The sequence below is a fragment of the Globicephala melas genome, chromosome 2 (genome assembly GCF_963455315.2).
Source record: "Globicephala melas chromosome 2, mGloMel1.2, whole genome shotgun sequence".
In the NCBI taxonomy this organism is placed as follows: domain Eukaryota; kingdom Metazoa; phylum Chordata; class Mammalia; order Artiodactyla; family Delphinidae; genus Globicephala; species Globicephala melas.
This window is the reverse complement of record NC_083315.2, coordinates 6,472,274-6,495,268: the sequence shown is the minus strand read 5'-3', so window position 1 is coordinate 6,495,268 and position 22,995 is coordinate 6,472,274. Positions and strand designations below refer to the sequence as shown.

The 22,995-nt window shown below is 39.6% G+C and overlaps 1 protein-coding gene across 3 annotated transcripts in view; it reads right to left on the bottom strand.

Annotated features, from left to right (window-relative positions):
• Positions 1–22,995, bottom strand: part of ITGA8 (integrin subunit alpha 8) — a 182,399-nt gene that overhangs the window by 113,653 nt on the left and 45,751 nt on the right. For all 3 annotated transcript variants that reach the window (XM_030832410.3, XM_030832407.3, XM_060292278.2), the window contains 3 exons: positions 20,663–20,715; positions 11,595–11,800; positions 8,974–9,165 (listed from right to left, as the gene is read on the bottom strand). In XM_030832410.3, coding sequence (XP_030688270.1) covers positions 8,974–9,165; positions 11,595–11,800; positions 20,663–20,715 — 451 coding nt within the window. The remainder of the gene's footprint in view (positions 1–8,973; positions 9,166–11,594; positions 11,801–20,662; positions 20,716–22,995) is intronic.

The window sequence follows — 22,995 nt, the reverse complement described above, 5'->3', positions numbered from 1 at the left end:
ATGTGACAGCCAAATGCAGTGTGGGATCCTGGGTGCGATTCTGGACTAGGAAAAGAGCACTACTGGAACAAATGGGGAAATTCTATTTGAATTTCTAATAGGTCTATAGATTAGCCAATAGCCAATTCACTATGGCTGTACAAGATGTTAATATTAAGAGAGACTGGGTGAAGGGTTTACAGGACTCTCTGTACTAACTTTTCAACTTCTCTGTCAGTTAAAAATTATTTTCAAGAAAAAGTTAAGGAGAAATCTTGTATGGTTTTATTAAATCCGTTTTTTTTTTTTTTTCCCAAAGATGGAGCCTTAAGAATCTACCCAATATTACAGAGAAATCTGGGAGGCAGTGAGTCTAGATCTTGGTTTATAGAATCAGAGTTTAGAGTTTTAAAAGCCCCTTGGAGAAGCATTCCGTACATCCACATCACTTTCAGGTGAGGAAAGCAAGGCCCAGGGAGGCTGAGTTACTAAAGTTTTGGTTCTAGAACTCAAGTCTTTGATCTATCCATTCATTTTTACTTCTACTTTACAACATTGCTGGATTCAAGTCCAAGAACTCTTTCAGTTGATTTAATTAATTCAATTTAGTCTAATTTCATAAGGTATTTTTACAAGAAATGTAATATTCTAATGTCTAATGTGTTTATAATGAAATTATGAAAATCTCGCTCAAGAAGAACAATGTTTTGCTTTTCATAAAACCTTGAGTAGCACTCTGAGAAGTAAAAATAAACTTTGACTATAAGATTTGAACTTAGTTCAGTAAACTTCAAATCAGTTTCAAGGAGCTCAGGGTTTGATTAAAATGCATTATTCCCTTTGGTTAAAGCCACCCTTTGATTTCTTCTCGCGTGTAGGTTCTCTCTTGCTTGTAGGTTCTCTCTTGCCTGGTTGTTTGCTTATACACACACACACACGCATTCATTAAAACATGATAGGTCACTTTATGTCATTTGGTACAATTGTCTGAGATGGCTTCATGATATAATCATTGCCTATTAGGGACCATAGCAAGACAATGGTAGTCTTGGCATTCAGCCCATGTTTTCCTCCAGTTTTTATTGCCTGTTAAGATTTCTATTCCTCAACAAAACCTGCACTTACCCCCTTCCACCCTGCAATGTCTGGGCTATGCATTTAACAGATGGCCTTGTTATACAATCAACTTTAATGGGATTAGACTGGATCATTGCATTTTAGAGATTCTTCCTTATCACAGCTGTTTCTTCTCTGAAATGCTATCACTCAAATAATGTATGCAAGGTACTCCTCTGGTCAACCCTAGTTTTCCAGAAAGCACCAACACAGAAACCTGAACACATCTGTATTTTTTTCTTTTAGAAAAAGAGGATTTGGGTACCAGAAATGAAAGTACTTATGACTGCTATTTATGTATGTGTGTGACGACAATACTTACTGGAAAAAGTCTAAAAAATTACTGAGTGGTTAAGCTAGATGTTAGGAAAATTACTCCAAATATTTCTACGGTAGAACCTCTGTGTCTCTAGAGCTGAAACTCCCCGTGTCAGTCCATTAAACTCTACTTTTCTCGGGTACCTGGGACCAAACTTCCAGAGTCATTTTCACCATCACTGCTCCCCACTCCTACCTCCTCCACGTTCCATTAGAGCCAGTCATTACCAAGCATTGCCTATTTCCTAGTTACATGATTTCCTCAGTTCCTTCCTCTTAGCTGCCATCGTCAGCACCCTAGTTTGGCCCCAGTTGATATGAAATGAAATATCCTTAAATGCCTGCGGGGCTGAGGGAAGAGAGTATTTTCCATCTTTGGTACCCAGTAGACCACAGTAGTGAGATACGGGAGAAGTCCCTTATGCCTCATCTCCCACTTAGGATGGGCTGAGTGGTGGAATTACATCATAGCAGGGCAGCAACCTCATCATATGAGCAGAAGCTTCTAGTGAGGGTCCAGAAACAGGAGTCTGATGAGTGGTTCTCAACCTGGCAGAGTCCCAGTAGTTATGTTCTTATTCTCATATTCCTATTTGTCAGGGGCAGGGGAAGCAAAGGTAGTAGTGTAAATTAAGATTGGGGACCATGGACATTGAATAAGCAAAAGAAAATAATATCAACTAGTGTAATAATATCAACTAAGAAAAAGAATACCTCCGAAATATAGTCTTGTTTTAAGACTTGATTGAAGAGCTACCATTTATTAAACTGTGCTCTATACAATCTCATATTAAACACCTCACCTCATTTCATATTATATAAACAATCTCATTTCATCTTTATACCAACATATTATTATTTGAATTTACCGATAAGGAAATTGTAGTTCAGAAAGGTTAAGGAATTGTTTTACTCTTACACAGCTAGAAAGCAGTGGAGTCAAGTTTTAAACCTGCGCCATCCATCTCCAGAATCCTAGAATGCAGTTTTTCAACATCTTACGTGGCCCAGCATGTCTGGGAAGTAAAGTAGCTTTGATTCTGTTTATGTTAGTCAAACAGGTTTTCTTTCCTATTCTAAGCCATCTTACAACATTTTGTAAAAATCCTCTCCTAACCTAGAAAGTGCTAGTACACACAGTCCAGTGATTATTATTTGCCCCATAATACCAGATAAGGAATTGGAAGCTCAGAGAAATTAATTAACTTGTCCACTGCCTTACAGCTTATCAGTGACAGATGGGAATCTGAACCTGGGCAGTCTGATTTCCTTTCCCCTTCACAGCCACTCTGCCAACTTTAATATGGTTATATTGATATTGGTTTGATGTTTCCCAAAAAGAAGTAGAGTGTCATCCAGATTTACCCTATATACTCTCCTGCTGTGTGTGTCCACACACACACACACACACACACACACATACATATAAGTGTGAGTGTACCTATGGACATAGGAGAGAGATTCAGAAATAATATTCCAAGGAATATGAACTACATTTATCTTCTATGCAGTGGCTGGCATGCTTTGGACTCTTAATGCTCAGGAGTATGCTGTAATTGCAATAATGTCAGCAATATAATTGGCCTCATGCCTGATTTTGCCAGCATTCTTTTCTTTTGCTAAGACAAGAAGACTAAGTGTCTGGTCCTGCCCAAATACAGAGCATCTGTAACTTGCAGAACAGATCATGTGGCAAAGGGTAAACGTCCATCAAACCACCTTTGCATGTCTTTGCATGTTTGATTATTTTCAAGGTACTAAGTGATCTGATTTCTAGTCAGTCTGGGGGGGATGAAACAGCTGTAATTCACAATTAATATATATATCAAACATCACGGTCAACCTTAGTCTTTCTCCCCGTGAAAGGCAGCGGGCTTGTGTCAAGAACATGTAAAGAGTACATGCTGCTCTCTAACGAATGGGGCAATGTGTGTGCCCCGCCATTATCATAGGTAGGTTTCACAGCAGCCTTGCCCAGAAATGGGTCAGTGGCAGGCAGTGTGGACCAGAGGAAGCACCTAAAATGAGGGAAAATTGTTCACCTCAGGAATGGGAAAAACAACCCCATCAAAAGCCATCACTTTGGATACGCACACTTTTTCAAGTGTGTTCCACTCCATAACAACTCCGAGTGGTTTGACGCATTTCAGTTCAGAATTTCAAATCTGTTATTGGCTTTTGTGTTTGTTTTCTCCTGAATTCTGCAGGTGAACAGGTAGATAAAGTGACAAGGTTTGAAATTTTGTTTCTGTTCTATTTAGAATGGAGGACCTGAAACAGGGCCACTGAGAGCCCACACCATGCCTGTGTGTGAATTTAAAGGTGCATCTGCTCATCCCAAGGGAAGGGAACCACCTGGTAAGTGAACCTGCCCCCTACCTGCCCCTGGTGGGACACAACCTGTACATCATTGGCTGCAGCCCGGGTCACGAAATTAGCTCCGGTTCTGGAAGTATGTCAGGGGCTGTGCAGGTGCCTGTACATGGAGCTTACAGAGACTGTGCATTTTCCTCAGCTAATTCATTTAATTAGGGCCAAATAATTACAAAATTTCTGAAGTCCAACAATATTTTTTTCATGATATACTTTTAAAATTTACAAGCATAATGTTCAGCAACGTGCTTGAATTTTTTCAAGCGTTACATTATTATATTCCAAAATAAGTCTTGCATTTAAAGACAAACATTACAATGCTCATTCTTTGTTATAATTCTCTGTCTTTCTCACCTAGAATATTAACTCTGGGAAGGCAGTGACTGTGTCTGCCTTGTCACAGCACAGTGTCCAGCACATAGTAAATACTACTACATATTTTTTAAGTGAAGGAAGGAATTTCTTATTTTTCTTTTAGACCTTGAAACTAAAGGGACAAATATAAAATTTCTGATGAGCAGTTTAAAAATCATTTTTATTCCTTCATTTAAAAATAAAATTTTTTCTTTTAAAGTACTTTCTTCACTTCTTGCTACAATGCTTATTTCCTAGGGCCATTTTGTTTTGTTTGGTAGGGGAGTCATAATGGGTACCTCTTGGGATACCTGCACAGTCCACAAGTCAACTCCGACTTTCTTTGGAAAACGTCACTCACCCTTTGCATTGGAGCCTATGAGCTTTCCTTCCCCGGGACTTAGGACTGAGATAAATTATACACAGTCTCTTTGTGAGCGAGTACAACTGAAACGTGCAAGTGCTGGCGCTGAAACAGCACCGTGTGCTCAGAGAAATACAGTCTGCTGGGAGAGAGAAGCGTAGAGAGAGACCAGAAGAAGGAAGTCCTGACAGTCTTAGATCCCAGCCAGTCCCTTCCAAGGTCTGGCAGAATCCCTGTCCTCAGGTTCCCTTGAGTTACTTCTGTAGCCTTCATGTAAATAGCTCCTTTTATGGCTTAAGCCAGGTTAACTGGGTCAATTCCTAACAAATGTGATAATATATTTTAAATGAAAAGTAAGTGAAGCATTGTTTTTGATGCAAAGATACCTTCCAGGAAATGTAGAGCAGTGCAAGAAAAATTGAATAGTTTCAATGGGGCTTCCTTAACATCGCCAGATGAGGCAAGAGCAGGTGGCATACCCTAGCATCACCACACAGAGGCAGTCTGGAGCAAAGAGCTTCGGGTTGGTTGGACGGCCGGGCGAAGAATAAATGAAATGCCAGAGCTCAGCTGATAGGTTCTTGCCAAAACAGAACTTCGCGCATCTGTCTGCTGTGAGCACGGGAGCCAGGCAAAAGGATGCTAGGGCAGTGTTTCTCAGAGTAGGGTCCTGGGTAAAAATACAAATCCCTGAACCCCATTCCAAACCTGGGAAATCAGAATATCTGAGCGGGTGCCATGCATTCAGCCTTTATTAATAGGCACAATGGGCAACTGGTATGCACGCTGTCTCGGAGCTTTCTACTCAGGATGTGGTGTGAAGACCAGCAGGGATGGTGTCACCAGGGAACTTCCTGGAAGTGAGGGGTCTTTCCCACCCACCTGACCTACAGAGCCATGATCTGCATTTGAACAAGATGACCAGGTGATCGAGATGTTCATTAAAGTGGGGGAAACCTTGCTCGAGATCATGAGTTCCCTGCTTGGTTGTACACTGGAACGACCCAGGTCACTTAAACACATTTCTGTGGTCTGAGTTTTACCCCCCAGAGAGTTTGAATTAACTGGTCTGGAGGGTGACCTGCGCATAAGCACTTTTAAAAAGTTCCCCTAAATGATTCTGATGTGTAGCCAAGATTGAGAACCATTGCTTAACAGGGATGACTAGATACATCCTAGAAGAAGGCATTCAATTTGTTGAATGGGTTTCGAAACTCATGGACGGGACCATAGTCTGAAGACAGATTTCTTTTGATTTGAAGGAGCAGGAGCCCAGAGGGAAAGAAAATTGTATTTCTTTTTAAGTTCCAGAAAGAGCTGGTTTGGAAAATCATAAGAGAGACCACAGAGGAGGAGAACTCAGAGTTTACAAAATGAACTATGGAGTCTAGAAAGCATGCCACCCAATAACCTTTGGGGGAAAAGAGGGCTTTTGCTACTTCTTAAGAAAAACCCAAGAAGACTGCAACCCTCTTAGGTGCTGGAGTAACAGATGCCTAGGTGGAAAATTAGCAATGGCTAAAGGAATAATCTAGGATAAGCATAAAGGCAAACTCAGAGACCTGAAGACCCCATCCTGCGAGTCCCAATCGTGGCACAGAAGCATTTGCTGAGAGTGAACCAGAAGAGGCCAAAATAGAACAGGGAGGACCCAGGACATGTGGAACTTTTGAGCAGTGGCCATTACGCAGACCATTGGATTAATCACCGAAGCTTGAGCAACATGTCAGTGACCCTGAGAGACTGAGCTGTCCTTCAGCCAGAGGCCAACAAGTACAGATGACGTGCTTGGTCCAGCACCCCTTTCTCCGTCCCTAGACAAAAGGCACCCCCTTTGCTACTCCATTCCTTGGGAGAGTTGCTGCAGAGGGAGGAAAGAGGGAGTCTTGAATCCAAATGAATACTTACCCAAGTGACATTAAATCTGAATCTAGAAGTGACTGCAAGATTGAGGTTTTCCACCATAGGAGAAATGGAGGCTTGAGAGCTAAATGGGACTCGCTTATAGAAAAATGAGGAACGTTCCACGTCTAATTCCTGAATTATGCCTGCAAATTTCAAATCCGCTACACTAGCTAGTAGGATCTAGTCACCTGCCCATAAGGCAATTTTCCTCGCATTAAGTCCCTGGGACTTGGTATCAAGATAAAAAGGCTTCTTTGAATGACGCTCTTTTTGCAAGAAAATGAGGGTGAGGGGAAATGTTGCACGATCATGAAGCACAAGACACCTATATCTGAGAGGCAGAACTGGGACCAGAACTCAGGTCTACTGTCTAAGATGCACTGATGAACTCTGAAACCCTCAAGGCTATCTTGAGGTTAAGAAATCAACTAAGTGTCATAACGGTCCTGTCTTAGTAAAGAGCATTTACTCTTCACACAGACGGATACACTGCATTAACGTCATTCATTACTGTAAAGTGAATCAGCCTCAGTGGATAAAGTTATTGACTAGTGAATGGCCTCAAATGACCATTTTCTGATGTTAAGAAGGGCTGAAAAAGATGTAGTTAAGAGATGACCAATTACTGACACTGTACTTACTTCCTCTGTTCTCTGTCTCACTCCTTTACCCCCCTCCCTGGAGGGAATATTCTTTGAGAGAAAAGTTGTTTCACGTTTCTCTCCTTCCTGGCCCTTATTTAGAAGACTTCAAAGGAAATCACTAGACTTGACTATGTGATTGATACATCCTGTATTTTCCTCACCTTGTGGAAGGCATGGCCATTCTCTGTCAGTTCCCTGGTACTAAGGGAAGACTATGAAGGGCATAAGGAATAGCAATAACTTTCTAAAATAACTGTTTCTCAGGACTTCCGTGGTGGCACAGTGGTTGGGAATCCATCTGCCAATGCAGGGGACACGGGTTCGATCCCTGGTCCAGGAAGATCCCACATGCCGCGGAGCAACTAAGCCCGTGCGCCACAACTACTAAGCCTGCGCTCTACAGCCTACGAGCCACAACTACTGAGCCCACGTGCCACAACTACTGAAGCCCATGTGCCTAGAACCTGTGCTCCGCAACAAGAGAAGCCACCGCAATGAGAAGCCCGTGCACCACAACAAAGAGTAGCCCCCGCTCGCCTCAACTAGAGAAAGCCCGTGCAGCGATGAAGACCCAACACAGCCCAAAATTAAAAAAATAAATTTAAAAAGTAAAATAAAATAACTGTTTCTTTAAAATTGTGACCCAGGAATTGAATTTCATGAATCATCCTGACATAGTTTGGGAAGAAATCACATAGGGGATCTAATTTTTGGATTCTTTAAAAGTGAATATATTATGTATGAGACTCCCCTCCCCCAAAGAAAACCTAACCAATCCTTGGTTAGGCTAGTGTAATATAACCCAAGAAAATGAATTTCACTAGATGCTCTTGCAGTTGCCACAAGGAGGGCCCATTCATATACAATATAATTCTAAATCCGCTTTGAGCCCACTACAACGTCTATGTTAGTGCCATTGAAAATTCCTGGCAAATTTATAAGAATATGTTGCAGTATCCTTTTTGCCTAATCCTGGAGGGGAAGAGAAAGTCAAAGGATTGAAATTAGTGATGTATATTTAGGCAGTCAGCTTATTGGAGTGATGCCCCAAACCAGCAAATGCTCTACGTATGGAAAGTACTCAATAGGGGAGGGCTGATGGAAAGAGACAAGGTCTCAATAAAGGGTTGAAGCTGTCAGTGAACTATTAATGATTTCCAACTATTTCTTGAAACCATCTTAAAATAACCAACATAAAAGGGAAAATTGAACCACAAAACCAAGGAGTCTAATGTTGTCTGTTAACAACCCCGATTATTGAAACAATCCTTTAAGACAAATCTATATTTTCATACAGCGTACATAAAACAGGAATTATCTCACTGGGCTGTATGGATCTCCACTGAATCCTCACTGTGAATTGAGCATTCAAAAATTGGTAATGATCTGTATCACAAACCAGTTCTTTATGCTTTGCTGTAAAAGTCATTCTATCTTCGGAAAACCCCCAGACGTGGCTGGAAACTATTTATGTTCCAAAACCATGAGCTTATGACAGAAATGCTGAGGTGCATAAGTCAATTCATAGGAGCTGTGAGCTCAACAGGGAATTATGGGGTTAAAATTAATTGCTCTGAAAAGTTATCTGATGCAGGCTGTCATTGTCGATGGAGACCAGATTACTGAGGAGTTTCAAATAACAAACTTTTGTTGCAAAGTTGCTAAGTTTTATGTCCAATGCAGTTTTTAAAAAGCCATCTTGCTTTTTAAACTTCCTCTCTTGACAGGAAAAGGAGTGTTTGTTTTGTCTGTCTTCAGAGTCTCATGAAAGTTGCTTTGGAATGGTACCCAAAGAACCCGTGTGATGGGCAAGCTTGGCCTTAACCTGTACAAGAGAACTGCTTAAACACGATGCATCGTCCAGAGAATAGCTCTTTCTAGGAAGCAGACTCTGTTGTAGGAAAAGAAAGAAGAACTTACCTGGGTAATCATTCTTGTCTATGTCAGAATCTCCTCTTAAAGTAAAGCCGAATCCAGAAGGGACAGCCTGTGAGGCCCACACTCCTTGCAGAATTTGGGAAGCCTTGGCGTTTAAGCCATTCTTGTTACCGTTGTAAATGAGCACTTTGCCTCTTTGGTCCTTGCCTGCAAAGGGCGCACCGATGGCAATGTCTACAAACAGAGACACACAATTTTTAAATAAAGAAGAGTATTTTAGAAAGAGAAATAAGTACAATCGAAGAGCAGTACCAAACAGCCCAAAGGGCTTCTTAAGTTTTCCATGAAACTCTGTAGTACTGCAACAAGAGGAAAGTATTTGTTGTCTTTCATCCATCCAAGAAATATTTATCGAGTGCCTATAATGTGTTGGGCACAGTGGCTTCAACGGCGAACCAGACACTGCTTTTCAAAAGTTTATATTCTGGTGCAGGGAATAGACAATTTGAATAAAGAAATAATCAAGAAAAGATAGAAAGTGACAAATGCTATGAAGAGAATCTTAAAAATACTGATATGATGGAGAGTGATTGGATTGTTATTTTAGATGAAGTGGTCAGACAAGGTGTCTCTAAGGCTGATCTTGAAACTGAAATCTGGGGACAAGATGGAACTGACCACGTGGAATCAGAAGGAAGAGCATTCCAGGCAGAAGGAATGACTGTGCAAAGGCCCAAGGATGCAAGGAGCTTGGCCCACCTGAAGAGCAGCCAGAAGGTGATCTACGTGGGAGCTTAGTGAGTAATAGGGAAGAGCTGAGTCAGATTAATGGGCTGCGTGGACCAGATGAGGCACCTTTGCAGAGTACTTAAGAGTTTCTTGTTAAAAGAAATAAACAGGGCTTCCCTGGTGGCGCAGTGGTTGAGAGTCCGCCTGCCGATGCAGGCGATGCGGGTTCGTGCCCCGGTCCGGGAAGATCCCCCATGCCGCGGAGCGGCTGGGCCCGTGAGCCATGGCCGCTGAGCTTGCGCGTCCGGAGCCTGTGCTCCGCAACGGGAGAGGCCACGACGGTGAGAGGCCCGCATACCGCAAAAAAATAAAAAATAACCTCTTTCTTGAATGATTACATCATCCCATGATGTAGGCAAGACCCGTTTCATAGTTGAGGACTCTGGGAAACCGAGAGAGAACCCTGTCGCCTGTCTCCCTGTTAAACATAGCAGTGAATGAAAACTACCTTCCATATATTGTGTTCATCAGGATTGCTCTAAACAGTACACCTAACTACTTAGGTTTACATGAAAAAGAGCACCAATAGCACAGTAACATAACAGCCCAAGCTGCGGACGATGGTGTGTGTCCTCATTTTGTCATTCATCCGTTTGTAGTTGTTCCTAAGTCTGATAAGACTGAATGAATTGTAAACTGATTTTCACTACATAACAAGGATCATAAATCCACTTTCACTTAACAGGTAAGGATAAACTGTCAAAAAACTCAGATCGTTGTGGAAAATAAAGATATTGTCATATGGTAGGTGGAAAGGGGCACTTTCTTCACATCCTCCGAGTCAGTGAATTTATATCTGTCCCCTGGTTACATCTCATTTTGGCATCATTTTAAGGACACCAAGGCTCAGAGAGGCAAAACCCCTCTTAGGTTGTTAGAAATGTTTCTCTTAGCTCTTAAAAGTATCATTAAGGGTTTGAGAGAAAAGACAAACAGAAGAGATGATGAAAAAGATGACTACACAGATAATTTAGCATTATTTCTTTCATTTGGTGCTCAGGAATAGGGCAGTTTTTGAAAGCAACAAATCAGTTCAAGATGAACTTGTCTCTTTTTTAAAAAGCTTCCCTGGAACCATGAGCTTTTAGTATGCATTTATGTCTTATGGTACTTTAAAAGTTACTAACTATACATTGCTGAGACGTGTTTTTTCAAGGAAATCATAAAAGTACGTGACCAGTTGCTGAAGGTATTAATGAATACTTTGATTTGATGGGAATACTCTCTAGGCTATTTTGTTGGAGCAAATTCCTGTTACTCCCTGGAACTTCAAGAAACCCAGTCTACCTTGGTTCTTAACTTAAAGGTCCTGAAAATGTATGCAAAATTTTGTGTGAGCTGGCATGTTTTTCTGAGGAGAGGGTACTTCGAAGGCATTCATAAATTCCTAACTTAAAGAACCACAAACCTAAACTAAGAATTTAACACTGCTTAACAACGAACATTGAAGGTGCCTTTAAGCTGAAGTTGAGAGATCAATTACAATTCAGCATAACCTGTACGTACGCCGTATGAGTTACTCAGATGGCAATACACTTGCTAATGTATCAACATGTATTTATTTGTTTTGACTCTGTACATATAGTACATTCTCTAGGTCTCTTCAGGTCATAAATCTATACGTCAATTTTAAAAATAATTGCTGTTTGTTTAGAGCTGTCACATGACACCCTAAATCAACATGAGAAAATTTCCACGTAACATCTGTGTTAGCCAAAACTAAAGTTTAAATTGCCTTGAGATTTTGGATAGTTTATTAAAGACCAATCAGAAGAACTGTACCACACACCACTGTGAAGTCTCTTGTTTCTGTCATGCAACAGTAACCTGAAATTGTGGCACGTAAGTAATTCCCATGCATTGGTGTAAATTACCATTGTATCCATCTTGGTTCAGGTCTCCTAAATGTGCCAGAGCACTACCGAATCTCCCGAAAACGTCAGTGCCTGCGAGGGTCTGCGGATTTCTGAAGACCAGCACGCTCACTTGCAAGTACAGGTAAACTTGCCCTACTTCTCTGGGGTTGCTCTCAAATTCACGTTCCATAAAGAGAGGCGCCCCGATCAATATGTCATCCATTCTGCAGGGAACGAAGAAAGAGGTCAGCAGAGACATGAGATGCTGTTGGGTAGATTTCTAGTCAACTAGATTAGTACATTTCCACTGGTATATTTCCTTTTCCAAGGGATATCTTACAACTGTCATATTTCTTTCATTGCTTTGTTATGTCTACGGAATAGAATGCTATAAGAAAATAAGAGTTGTTAAATTATCACACTGAACTTTTTAGCTATGCTAAAAATTACTACTTTAAGAAAACCACAGCCATTTCACCCTTTTCAGCTCTTTGGTGCATTTCCAGAAAATGTACTTACACAAGTAAAACGTATCAGAAAGACCAAAATAGGTTTTTCTAAACATGGATGAGAATTTGTCTATAATTTAGGTAACTATACATTTATATTATGAAGTTTTCTTGCAGTAATAAGGTTTAAAATAAAGTCTGTCCTCCTCTTTTCTCTTGTTACCTCCATTCAAATAAAACAGAGGCCAGAGAAGGTTCTCGTACTGGCTAGAAAGCTAGAAAACAAAATTTTCCTCCCAAATGCGAATTTATAGTTTTTCTTTGTAGATGTAGATATTATAGCAGACAACCAGTAGATAATTTCTCAGGCTGAAAAAATTTCAAGAAAGAGATAGCAATTGGATTGCTACACACTTAGGTAAAACGTTTTCTTAAAAATGTTCCAAATGGGGACATCCCTGGTGGTCCAGTGGTTAAGATTTCGCCTCCCAATGCAGGGGGTGAGGGTTCGATCCTTGGTCGGAGAGCTAAGATCCCACATGCCTCATGGCCAAAAAACCAAAAGATAAAACAGAAGCAATATTGTAACAAATTCAATAAAGACTTTAAAAATGGTCCGCATCCAAAAAAAAAAAAAAAAAAACTCTTAAAAAAAATGTTCCAAATGCATTTACTTGCCGTGCTTCTGTGCTCTATCTAGGCCAAGAGTAAGGCAGGGATTGGGGCTGCTCCAGGCCTCAGGCTTTGCCCTGGAGGAACCTGGTTGCCTCTCTTTCTGTTATTATTATTGTCAGTATGAAGAGACATTTGTTAAACACCTAATTGTGTGTGTTGCTGCCTTGTAGTTCAAAGATGTCTAAAACCACTGGTTCTCTAGTGCAGAGATTGAGCAGGGCCATTTTCTCATTCTCAACAGAAGGAACAAAGCCATACAATTGGTCCCTGAGGGACATGATGGGACTGACACGTTACCTCACTATGTTTCTCACTGCCAACAGTGTGGAGTTCTAGAAATGCAAGGACCTATGCTTGTGAAAGATTAGCACATCCATGGGATCTTTGTATTCTTGGACTATTGTGACAACGTTGATTTATTTTCGTAGAAATAGATTTCCCTAGATATTTAAGTGTAAGCCTTCTAAAATGCTCTAAACGCCAAAAAAGGAGAAAGACATTTGTTCTTAATTTATAATTGTGTTCTCATAAAGCTGAGAGACAATAACTGTCTTGGATTCAATTGATTCAATGTGCCTTGTGCAATATTTTGCATTTAGTGTCAATAATATTTTATGTTAGCAGTACCACTTAAGAGTCACAATATATATTATTGTCTAGGCTGGTGTTTTTAAATCTTGATTTGCAACTCATTAGTGGATCGTGAAATCAATTTAATGGGTCTTGACAAGCAATTATAAAAATGAAATAGAATACAATAGAAAATATGAGTCAATGCATTACACATACTAAGAATGAATACTGTTCCATGAAACCTTTTGTTTCAGTTGTGTGTACGTAGTGGGTTGCAATGTTAAATGTATTTCTGATTACGATCCCACAGGGCCAAAAACTCATTGAAAGACCATTGCGGTAGGCCATGCGTGCTATTAGACTATTTCAAAATTTACTTGTCATATCCTTTTTTAGAATATACCCAATTCAAGTTTAAAGTTTTAAAAATATTTATTAGTAAAGACGTTCTTTACTGAGCTTCCGAAAAAGTAGTTGTGTAACAGACTGGGTGCCATTCTAAGAATATATAATATATATAAAGTATATTTTATACATATACATGTAATCTCAAGAAAGAATAATGGTGAATCAATATTTATGGTGAGGTTTTCACTAAAAACCATCTTTTCTGTTTGTGTCATGTTGGTAGTTTGGATGAGATCTAAGTTATTATGTAAAGGCATTTTATAAAAGGAGGATATACACACTAAATTTCATCTTATCTGAAATGTCCAATATTTGAGCAGAGTTTTCTTTACATCTCTATGTAGCATTCACACAGGTTTTATTTTTGTCTCTTTTTTATGTCTAAAAAAGTATTATGTCCACTCTAATAATACAGTGCAAGGTGCAGGTTCTCATTCTTTCACATGTTCTTTGAGACACAACATTATAAATATTTCCCTGAGGAGCAAAGCATAAATATAGTGATAAACAGAGAGGGGGGATGAGGGAACCCATCAGTGAGAATATTCATTATGAAGAATCTGAATTCAAGTTTTCTGCAGCCAAATGGTGTTTAACATGTTGATTTAACATATAAAGTTCTCTGTTTCTTCTTTTTTCACAATAGTCCATAGTGCATGCTAATGCCTGTGACTGATTCGCAGAATGTAGTTATTAAGAGAATGCAGGTTAGGAGGCTGTATACTAGAATTGATATCTAATCCATATAATTGTTTTATGATAGGTGAGAACAAATATAGCTTATCATTTATGTTACAGAAATCAATTTAATTTGCAATTTCTTTATGTTTTAATTTTCTAGATTTTCTACTTAATTGAATCATAATGATTTCTCTTCTATGAGAGAACCCACTTGGAGTAAATCTAGCACCAAAACACAGTTACTCAAAGCTGCTTCCTTTCAAATAAATTTTCTCTAAAATGCTCTCAAGTTAACTAACTGCTAAGACTCTAAATTTAGTTCCTTTTGGACCCGCAGAGGCTAAAACAATCCAATGGATTAAACTGTAATTCTTTGAATTTCTGAAATAGTATGAATATATTGTTTCAAAAAGCCATAAGAAAATAAAAAAAACAGACTTGCTTGTTTAGGTTCAAGAGGAAAATACTATCTCCCTTTGCTGTTAAATTTGTCCAGAAATTCCTAACAGAGTTTACATTGAAAGATTTTGTAGTTCTGGCTATCTTAAGATAACTGAAGTTAAGTTCACCAGCTTGTTTATGTTTTACAAAATAGTCACAGGCTTGACAAGATCAACCACCAACCAGCAAGCACGTTAACTGTTTGGTCTAAACTTTTGCAGTCCACTCGTAACACCTGGAGATTTTTTTAAATAAAATATTGGAGAAATCCCCACCAGTTTATTTATTTGGTCACATTACTTAACGACACTGTCTTTTTTTGTTTTCCCTCATGGTGGGTTTTGGAGCATTTGTAGGGATTTCGCTTTTGTTGCACAGTGGATAGAGAGGATGACATACACTGTGAAAGAAACTTCACTAGGTAGTCTCACGTACAATAGTACTTAGTTCTCTCTCGGATGGAGAGAGGGAAGTCTGGTTCAGTTCCACAAAATGTGAGTCCTAACTTCTGAACAGTGAATGATCAACTAGATGAGTGATGCTCTCAATCCTATTCCGAGTCACTGTACAACATCCACTCAGGTCCAAAACTTGAAAGATTCAGGCTATTAAAAATAAAAAAAAAAAGGCTACTGGAAAATTAGAAATTGGGTAAAGAAAGGGAATTAAATCTCAGTTCTATTATGAAACTCTGCTGATTAATGCTCATTTATAATTCCTTAATCACTGATAAATGCTGGGGAAGTAGAAAGGGCTTTGTGAATTTTTTAAAAATTGGAGTTATAGACTCTCTAAAATTATTTATGAGGTAAACTAATGACTTGGTCAAATGCAGCAGCCTAGTATGGCTACTTTGAATATAATCAAACAAACTGATTTTTCTTATATGCCATGATGCTGAAAACCATTCATAACTGAATTTTTTATCAGTCAGTTGTTTTTAGCATCATCAAAGACAATCTTAAAGTTCTTTGGGTGAAAATAACTGAAATTATGGTTTTCTATTTTTATAAAGTGGAAGTATGAGCTTGTTTATAAGAATAATGGAAATTAATAAAATGCACACTTAATAAACAGATTCTTATCAACGAGCAAAACAGAGTAAAAACTTAAACACATGTATATGCTATTCTTCTACCCCAACCCTTATTTAAGGTCATTGAAATCCATGTGTATTCTATATGTGTATGTATATGTATATCTGTATACATGTTATAGACAATATCTGTATGTTTTTACATGAATATGAATATAGATAGGTCTACATGTGCATATATATGTGGAATCTATAAAGTGCAATTCAAGTAGAGTGGTGCTTACCACGGGTGGAGAGATTGGGGAAATGGGGAGATATTAGTCAAAAAGTACAAAGTTGCAGCTGTGTAGGATGTATAAGTTCTAGAGGTCCAGTGTACAGCATAGTGGCTATAGTTAATAATACTATATTGTATACTGGAAATTTGCTAAAAGCGTAGGTCTTAGGTGCTCTTACTATATAGACAGCCCCCCCACACACACACGGTAACTATGTGATGGATGGACCACCCAGTTGGCTGATACAGATGAATCACATAGATGGAGACGTTAATTAGATTGAATGCAGTCATCATCTCACTACGTATATGTATATCAAAACATGTTGTCCACCTTAAATATACATAGTTTTTAATTTTAAAACTATTTTACAGGTTATTATTGGATTTCTTCAGTGACAAGTATACTAACTTCTCTGTTTCCCAATTTTTAAAAGTAAATGAGAGGCATGTCAGTCATTGTACTCACTTACTAGATTAAAAATTCTGAATTCTTACAGATTTTAAACCCTTGAAGACTGCAATTATATATATGGTTTCCTACTAGGTATTTTATAGAGCTTAGTAAAGAGTTCTCTGTATATAAGTGAACAAAAAATTTATAAGGTAAGTCAGCAAAAGTTCTGTGAACGAATCAAGACCTTCCCCTACTTAGTGTGTGCTCTTGGGCAAGTCACTTAACTTTTGTGTCTCGGTTTCCTCATTGGTGAATTTTAGGTAGTTTCATTGGATTGTAGTACAGATTGTCCTGTGCTATTAGACTTATTACACGTAAAGGTACTTTGAGAGAAATAAAAACACTGTCTGCTAATCATTCATGATAAAGATAAAATGTGATTGCTTAATAGCGTGTTAAGTTCTTCAGTTGTTTCAATGGAGAATCGAGATTTCTGCATTCCAAACTGCTAACTACCTGAGGTTTATATCCAGGAAAACTTTATTTGACATAGAGCTTTGTGTTTGCTGCAAATCCCATTCTAGCCTTAGGGTCCCTGGTAGAAATCTTGTCAGAAACTGAGAATGACAAAAGCATTCTTTCTCAAAACAAGGCCACACGTGTCCTGGCGTGGAGCCATCACAGGAGCTTAGGAAAAGTCACTGACACTGCATGATTTACTGCCTTTGTTTCCTCGTTCTGCTAAGATTGCTGAGGGATTACAGGTTTATGTCTCTGCCCTGATGGCTTGTTTTGTACCTGCCCTGGGGATGAATATCCACTCCAGGAGGTGAGGACATGGGCTGTCACAGTAATTAGTGGTTTTCAGGCCCCCCGTCCTGGGATCAAGTATAAACCTAGAAACACAAGATGCCATGTTTTCCCTATTTGTGTCTATCTGAAAGCCAACAATATCAAGTGATTGTTCTAGAAAAACAGGTGCTGCAAAAATGATGGCAAGTTATATATGCATTATTGTAATCTCAGACTTCACGTGAGTTCTCTATCTTTATTTGGGATGCAATGTTCTCAATGGCTTCCAGAGCACACTCATTGATTATGGGAACATGAATGTACGTTGCATCTAAGTAATTAGAGCAGCAAACAATATACAGACTGAGAATCTATAGGTACTTTTTTCTTTAAGAATGACAATATTAAGATAATAGATGTATTTTTCAATGCAGTCTAAAGAATTCAGAATATACTACCCAATAAAAAGAAATGATGTGCATAGCAATTTTTAAGAACATCAAGAAAGAACAAATCATTACTGGAAAATTCCTATGTTTGAAACCAATGAGGTCCTTTTTTCACAAGTTTTCTTTTCTTTTTCTTAATGTGGCCAAAAAAAAAAAAAGTCCTATAAACGTTGTCACAAAACTTTAGACTAGAATGAATGTGTTTTCAGGAAGGTCGTGGTGCCCTGCAGGGCATATTGTGACACTGGGGGGGAAGCTGAAAGGATTGAAAAGGGAGTGAACTACAGAACGAAACACACTGGGTGATCTGTGCCCTAAAAAATGCTGCCTGGCTCCCAGGAGAGAAGCCCTCATGCGTGTCGTGTTGTTATCTGTTGAAGGAAATGTGTCTAACTTATCCCAAGGGTCAGTGTCGGACTTTTTGTTTTCACTAAAGAATGGGCTTCCTGTATCTGGACAGTACGCCATGTTTTGGACCTCAGGTTCTTCCTCCACCATTTTCTTTCTAAATGACTAAAAGGCTCTGATAACAGATACAGTCCATCCAGGTTGCTCACTTTGAGTGGTGGTCCTAATTGTTACTTCCTTTCCACAATTCAGAGAGCTGAAGATTAAAGCAACTTCATTTTCAGTTATCTGCAGGATAAGATCTTATCCAGGATAAGATTTCATTCACAGATCTTATCCAGGATAAGATTTGCGTTCTTCAAAATAGACCCAGAGTGCAACCAGTTCTACTCTTCCTACCACTGCTCTGGTCCAAGCCACTGTCCTGCCTCGCCTGGCTTATGGCAATGGGCTCCCAGAAGGCCTCACTCCATGGAGACCCAATGAACAGAGCATGGCTGCTAAAACCAAAGTGGGTGCAGGCCAGTCCCTTGCTTAGACTCCTCCAGGGGTTTTCAAGATGATGTGTCCTTCTTGGAAACAGACTCATTCTATCCATGGCAGAGTCCATGTGGTGCTGTGTAAAGCGGCTCACAGACTTTCTCTCCAAGCCTCTTTGATATTCCTTGACTATGCCAGCAGCTCCCCGCTCCGCTGGGAATTTGGACACTCTTCCCCATATAGTGTTTTGCTCCCTCACCTAACCTAACACCCAGGCCTTCCCTGTTTACCTGAATAAAAATTGCATCCCTCCCAATTTTTTTCTATCCCCGTTCTGTTTTTTTTTTTTTTAAGTTTCATTAATAGACTTTATTTTTTAGAGCAGTTTTAGGTTCAAAGCAAAATTGCACAGAAAGTACAGACAGTTCCTGTATACCCCCTGCCACAAGCAAGGCCTCCCCGACTGTGAACATCCTGCACCAGGTGGTACACTTGTTACAACTGATGAACCTACATGGACATATCATCATCACCCAAAGTCCACAGATTACATTAGGGTTCCCTCTTGCTGGTGTACGTTCTGTGGGTTTAGAAAGATGTATAATGACATGAATCCACCCTTGCAGTATCATACAGAGTACTTTCACTGCCCTACAAAGCCTCTGTGCTCCACCTAATTCATCCCTCTTTCCACCATTAACACCTGGCAACCACTGATCTTTTGACTGTCTCCATAGTTTTGTCTTTTCCAGAATGTCATCTAGTGGATTCATATAGTATGAAGCTTCTTCATACTGGCTTCTTTCACTTAGTAATAGCATTTAAGGTTCTTCTATGTCTTTCCATGGCTTGATAGCTCATTTCTTTTTAGCACTGAATGATATTCCATTGTCTGGATGGGCCGCAGAATACTTACACATTTACCTACTAAAGGACATCTTGATTGCTTCCGGCCTTCTGTTTTTGTTTTTTTCCTGCGTAGTGCTCATCACCATCTAACATAATCTTTATTTGACTTATTTATTTTTTTATCTGTAGCTCCCACCCGAACTACCGTATAACCTTTATGAGGGGGCGGGTTTCGGTTTTGTTCTCTGCTGTATCCCAGCACCTAGAACAGTGCTAGTGTGTAGAAGATGCTCAAGAAATATATGTTGAATGAAAGAATAATAAGCTATTTTCCAAAAGGTACAAAAGTTAGCAAATTTATCTCCAATCATACGGTACCGCATAATAAATAAGGTTCATTTCTAGCTATGTAGAGGTCATAGCTAATGTCTATCCATGACGTAGCCCAGATAAGGGAACATAGTTCACATTTTTCAGATATTTGCTTCTTACCGAAATGTGAGCTCCGTGAAAGCAGAGACCTATTCTTCCTTAATCACTGCTACATTCTGGGCACCCAAGAACAATGCCTGACATATGGTAGGTGCTCCAACAATATTTATTGGATGAATAATCAGTTCATCTCAATTTTTTGGTTTTCTTATTTAATCATTTGTCTTATCTGTCAGTTAGGTGCTTTTCGTGGATCAGAGAGTTGCTTAATAACAATTTTCTTTGAAGTAATAACTTAAATACAACCACAGTTTATCATGCTGTTTGATCCAAGCTCAACTATAATTTACTGCCATAAACTGAAAAAAATAATAATATTATTTCATCTTCTGCATGGGAGTCACTAGTATGTTGGTTAAAGCACTGTCAGGAGAAAAAATATTTATGTGCAAATGTTTTATGAATATCATGTGCTAAAGGGTGAAGGCAGATGAGCAGATTCTTCAATGGTTATGGAAGTCAAATGGCCAAGGACTACTTAGTTCATAAAATCAAAGATAAAACTAAGTAAAATAGTCCTGTCTTAGAAGTGGCAGATGTGGTAAAGACATAAGAAAGGATGATAGAGAATTTTTTAGTAGATGTATCCTTTTGCCCTGGACTAAAAAAAAAAGTTAAAACAAGAGAGCCTCGATCTTGTTGAGGAAGTATGGAAGGATCTATTTCATGAAGGAAAAAATATAACATCTTTAAGGACGAATATAATATCTGGTGAGTGAGGAAGTTCTTATAAACTTACCCATCATTGTTAACATCTGATACTGCAATTGTATATCCAAAGTAAGATGCCATCTGCAAAGGAAAACCATAAGATGATATATTTTGTGCTCAAAAAGTCATTTTTATAGTCATCTCTCAATTTTCCCTGAAAGATTAGCCACATTGCAGCACATTTTTGCCTTTAAATTCATAGACCCTTGGACATGGACAGAGTCTTAGAGTCATTTAGTTTAACCCCTGACCTAATGCATAATGTCCCTCACAACACCCATGACGTCTGCTCGGACATCCTCTGGAGATGTTCAACAATAAGCCCATTCAATTTGTAGATACAACTATTAGAATACTTTTTGCTAAAATTAGTCCTCCTGTAACATCTGGTCCTTAATGCTCCTACCTAGTTCTGCAATCTTGAATGTCACAGAATAAATCTAATTCCATTTCCATGTGAAATCTCCTATGGAAATGTTTTAGGTTGGCTTCCCATCTTTCTTAGGGATACAACATGGGATACCAAAGAAAAGATGATACCCCATGAACACACTGACAGGAGAAGATAAGTAGGATGGACACCCTCTGCTTTGAACTCTTTATATCACTGAAGCATAAAAAGGTTTTAATTTGAGGGTAAACCACGTCTCTGTATCAATTCATATTGAGTTTATCGTCTGCTGAGGTTTCTAAGTCTTTTCTGAGTGTAACCAGTGTGCCTAATCTTTCTACATTCTAGCTCTTATATTTTTGTTTTCAGCCTGTGTTTTCAAGGTTTATAATCTCTTCAGATTTGGCCAATAGTTTTAGCTTGCCAAGATTTTTCAGTTCCGTATTCTGCCATCCAATGCTTTAGCTCAGCGGTCCCCAACATTTTTGGCACCAGGGACTGGTCTCGTGGAAGACAGTTTTTCCACCGACCAGGTTGGGGGGGGGGCGGGAATTGTTTCGGGATGATTCAAGCACGTTACATTTATTGTGCACTTTATTTCTATTATTATTACATTGCAATATATAATATATTGCAATGTAATAATATATAACTCACCATAATGCAGAATCAGTGGGAGCCCTGAGCTTGTTTTCACTTGCCACTCACTGATAGGGTTTTGATACGAGTCTGCAAGCAATTGATTCACTGTGGTCTCGGTGCAGTCAAACCTCTCTGCTACTGATGATCTGTATCTGCAGCCCCTCCCCAGAGCTAGCATCACCACCTCAGCTCCCCCTCAGATCATCAGGCATTAGATTCTCATAAGGAGCGCACAACCTAGATCCCTCACATGCGCGGTTCACAGTGGGGTTCACACTCCTATGAGCATCTAATGCCACTGCTGATCTGACAGGAGGTGGAGCTCAGGCGGTACTGAGAGCGATGGGGAGCGGCTGCAAATACAGATGAAGCTTCGCTCGCTCACCCGCTGCTCACCTGCTCTGCAGCCTGGTTCCTAACAGGCCACAGACCAGTACCAGTCCGTGGCCCAGGGGTTGGGGACCCCTGATTTAGCCAATTTAGCTTCCTATCACCTACAAATTTAATCAGCCTACAGTCCCCTGGAAAGTGTGCTCCACAGAAGGCAGAGAGTTCCATCTGTGTTGTTCATTCTTCTCTCTGCCCTGTCTGACCAGTGTTTAGCTCAGAGTAGGTGCCAGGTGCTAGATACTCTTTGCAGAGGAAAAAAATAGATGAGTTACCAAGTGTAACACAATTATTCAATTCTCCCACCTTTTTTGTCTATTCCAAACATATACAGTTGCCGTAGACTGATTGTTTATGCCTCCCCTCCTCCAAATTCAAATATTGAAACATAACTCCTTATATAATGGTATTAGGAAGTGGGGCCTTCAGGAGGTGATTAGGTCACGAAGGGTTGAGCCTGCATGAATGGGATTAGTGCCCTTAGAGAAGAGACCCCAGAGGGCTCTCTAGCCCTCCTTCCATCAGGTGAGGACACAGCAAGAAGACGGCTGTGAACAGGAGGCAGGCTCTCAGCAGATACCAAATCTGCCTACCCCTTGATCTTAGATTCCAGAACTGTGAGAAATAAATGTTTGTTGCTTTAGCCACCCAGTCTATGGTATTTTTATTATAGTAGTCCATGGGCTAAGACATGGGTGCCAGTGCAAAGTACTCTTTGCAGAGGAGATGAATGCCTCATTTAACTGCCTCATGCAATAACTCAGTTCTCCCACCTCGTTTCTCTATTCCAAACACATACGGTGAAATTCTTATTCCTGGGTGGCATTGTGTGGTCTTCACTCAGAGGAATTTCATCACTTATGTATTCAGTTCTGAGGTTCAAGATTGCAGAACTAGGTGGTATTGAAGATGAGAAGTTACAGAAAGGCCAAATTTAACAA